The sequence below is a fragment of the Bison bison genome, unplaced genomic scaffold (assembly GCF_000754665.1).
Source record: "Bison bison bison isolate TAMUID 2011002044 unplaced genomic scaffold, Bison_UMD1.0 scf7180017864167, whole genome shotgun sequence".
NCBI classification, from domain to species: Eukaryota; Metazoa; Chordata; class Mammalia; order Artiodactyla; family Bovidae; genus Bison; species Bison bison.
In genome coordinates this window covers 7,601,995-7,605,495 of record NW_011494739.1, presented here as the reverse complement: position 1 = coordinate 7,605,495, position 3,501 = coordinate 7,601,995, and the positions used below count along the sequence as shown (strand labels likewise).

At 54.0% G+C, this 3,501-nt stretch overlaps 1 protein-coding gene across 1 annotated transcript in view; it reads right to left on the bottom strand.

The window, feature by feature from the left end:
• The window catches only part of ADRM1 (adhesion regulating molecule 1), a 5,611-nt gene extending 2,153 nt beyond the window's left edge, over positions 1-3,458 (bottom strand). The window contains exons 1-4 of the mRNA XM_010841871.1: positions 2,958-3,458; positions 2,198-2,314; positions 721-844; positions 295-381 (exon numbers count right to left, since the gene is read on the bottom strand). Coding sequence (XP_010840173.1) covers positions 295-381; positions 721-844; positions 2,198-2,314; positions 2,958-3,170 — 541 coding nt within the window. The 5' untranslated portion in view covers positions 3,171-3,458. The remainder of the gene's footprint in view (positions 1-294; positions 382-720; positions 845-2,197; positions 2,315-2,957) is intronic.
• Between the last annotated feature and the right edge of the window lie 43 nt (positions 3,459-3,501).

The window sequence follows — 3,501 nt, the reverse complement described above, 5'->3', positions numbered from 1 at the left end:
ACAAGCGTTTCCCCAACAGACAAGCCAACCTGGGAGACCAGGGGGCCCAGGCAGGATCCCTGTTACATGTTCTTAGGCCCTGCTCCTCAGCCAGCTGTGCTCCCCTGAAATATGGAATTGTGTCCTCCCTGGGGGCCCTGGAAGGCCTTGCCCACCTGGTGCCAGGTCAATCCCTAAGGCAAACCAGGCCCCTGCCCAGGGAAGCCAGCACACAGACATGGCTGACAGAGCTGATGAGAAGCTGCAAGCTGCCGACTCTGTTACTAAGAGGCGCCCAAGCCCTCGGCGTGTTACCCAGTCCTCCGAGGCCGGCGGGCCCGATGAGCTGCATGAGTTGGCTGTGGCTCATGTTCCCCAGCAGGCTCTGCAGGCCACCCTCCCCTGCAGGACAGAAGGTGCTCAGATTGGGGCTGCGGTGGCCAGGGGCCTCCAGCTGGGTCTGCCCCCACCCCTCCGCCGCCACCAAGGTCCTGGGGGCGGCCCCCATCTCAGCTGACCCTGAGCTGTGCGCTGAGTGTCTCCTGCCAGGAGCCAGCGCAATAGGGCTCACAGACGGGTCACCAACTGAAGACAGGAGCAGGGACCAACTCCGGAACCGCCCCAAGGGGCTCCTAACCTGGATCCTCCACCTCCGCTTAGCCACCGGCCCGCACCACCCAGGGTCCACGTCAGCGGAAACCGACTCCAACCTCACAGCACATCCGGGAAGGTGACCATTACCGCCCAGCGCAGACAGCTCGTGGCCTCCGCTCCCACTCGCCCCCAGGGCTCCGGGCATCGGCGGGTTGTTCAGATACTCGTTGACTTTCCGGCAGTGTTCCTCATCCTGGTCCGTCTTGGGCTCCTGTGGGGAGGACACAGCAACAGGCGCAACTGAGCAGCCCAGCCATCTTATAGGCGGGGAGACTGACGCGCTAGGAGCACTTGGCACACAAGCAACCCTATCCTCCAGGATGAGGCTGTGTGACCGTCTTAAACCACAAATCCCGGATGTCCCTGGTGGTCCAGTGGTTAGGACTTCACCTTCCACTGCAGGGGGTGAGGGTTCAAGCCCTAGTCAGGGACCTAAGATCCCACATGCCTCAGGGCCAAAAAAAACAAAATATAAAACAGGAAGCAATATTGTAACAGATTCAATAAAGACTTTAAAAATGGTCATCAAACCTTTTTTTTAATTAACTTACTTTTTACTGAAGGATAACTGCTTTACCGAATTTTGCTGTTTTCTATCAAACCCCAAGTCAAAGTTTAAAAAAAAACAAAACACTCAAATCCTTCAACACATGTAATGCTGTAAAATAACCCTGTTATCACACCACTGTCACCAACCAGCCCTGGCCTGCAGCCCTCCAGAGTTAGCTGGGTGCTGATGATGAGCACTTAGGCATGCAGGGGGTCATCAGGCAGCATCACCCTGAGGGCACCCCCAGAACTTCGAGACAGAGCACCCATGACCGGTGCACTGCCACCCAGAGACCCCCAGAACACACCAAAAGGGAAGACACAAGACAGAGCCACCACACAGGGTTCGCCCTGGCTTCCGGTCTGTGCTTATGACCCTGGAGGGGGCACTGGGAGACCAGCAAATCACAGGCAGAGATGGGACCCGGCCCAGAAATCATTCCTGTAAGTGACCCAGGGATTTCCAGCCTCGAAAGGGCCCCAAAGCCAAGCTACACACTCCGGACTCTGGCAGAGCCCACTACAACAACCCCCTCACACCGCGCCCCTACTCCCCACACACGGTGACACTCTTGAATCTTTTGGTTCCATGGCAAGCAGGGTCAGCACCAGCTGGTAAGGGAAAGCAAATTCTACCATCAGAACAGCTAATTCTGATAAGCTGGCACTTTTCAAAAATTGTGTTTGAAAATAAAGTAACATAGGTCATTCAAACAACAATATTTTCTGGTTACCTACTATACGCTAAGCATTGAGCCTGGGTCTCCTGCACTGCAGACAGATTCTTTAGCACCTGTGCTACCAGGCAAATCCATTATTTTATACACTGAATAGAATTAGAAAACAGACCTAATTACTGCCTTCGTGGAATATGACTTGTATATGAAGGGGTTTTGGGGGAAAAAAAAAAAACAAAAAACAAAAAACCCACAGAAAACCAAAGGCCCCATGAGCAAATTTCTAACCTAATTTTATGACAATATTTTAAGAGAAAAAGTAAACAAAACCTGCATACCTGCATCCAGAAGAAGAGTCGTTTGGACCCTGCCTTAAACTTGAGCACGTAGACCCTCCCGCTGGGGCACTGTGGCACGCGCTTGAACTCACAGTCATCGGGGAAGATGATCAGATCCTAAAGAGAGGCACTGCTGGGCCCCAGGACCTCCAGGAACACAGGCCGGGCCCGGGCCTGGGGTTGTGTGGCGGGCTGGGCAGAGGCCCCGGGACACAGAGACCAAGCCCCTCACCAGCAGGGTCTGTGCAGGGCAGACAAACGAGGGTCACAGGCACCCCAGGAAGGTCGTGAGGGCCAGGAGAGGGGCCCGGTACTGAACAGGGAAGGGGGGTTTCCGGCTCCTGGAGGATTTTTGATAGAGACGTTTTGGGAGCAACATTCCAAGATGAGTTAAAAAGTCAGCCCTGACCTGCTCCTGAACTTAACAAAAAAACAATACTGTCTGAATAAAATGACTGCTAAAGAAAGCTTTCTAGAGGGCTGTGATCAAGGTCAGGATTTTTACACTTTTCCTCCAGTCTTAGGCACCTCATCTTCAGAGCTTTACACGTACACAGGTGACAGAGGAGATGGACATGATCGTTGAGACTAGAAAGCCCACAAGCAGATCCACATACCCCACCAACACACTCCAAGCTGTCAACCAGTTGTTTCAAGCCCAGAGCACGGTGTCCTACTGTAAAGACCATGCTGCCCTGACCATTTTGGGGTGGGGGGCGGGTAGGTGTCCTCAAGACAAGGTTCACTCCCAGACACTTACATCTTCCACGTTCCCCGATGTCCTGTCTTTCCAGCAAAAGTGAATGAGGGAGTCATCCGTCTGCTGAATGTACACAAGCCCTTTCCGTTTATCTGGGGTGACGGTAGTTCCTTTTAATGACATTTTTCCGGCCCGAAACTCCACCAAATACTTGTTGGAGGACCCACGGGAGCCTGGCACCAGGCTTGGAAACAGAGCTCCTGAAGTCGTCATCCTAAAAGAAGCACCACCGCGCAGGCCCGGTCACGACCGCGGACACCCTAACGTCCTCCTCCAATGCTGCGCTCGAAGAGCAGAAGGAAAGCGCCTCTCGCAGCCGGGCCAGGCCTCAGACGCCCGACACCTGCGGCCAGCTCATTCCGGGGTGGGCCGGCCCACGGGGCCAGGTTCTCAGCTTCTGCTCCCGTTTCTCAAACCCCGAAATTTACCTGTGCATCTAAAGCGCATGGCAGCTGGGGACCCTCGTCAACACCATGTTCTGTACATTTTAAATAATCTATTAGCCTGCGGCTCCGAAAGATTTAAAACCTCGAGCTGGGCAGAC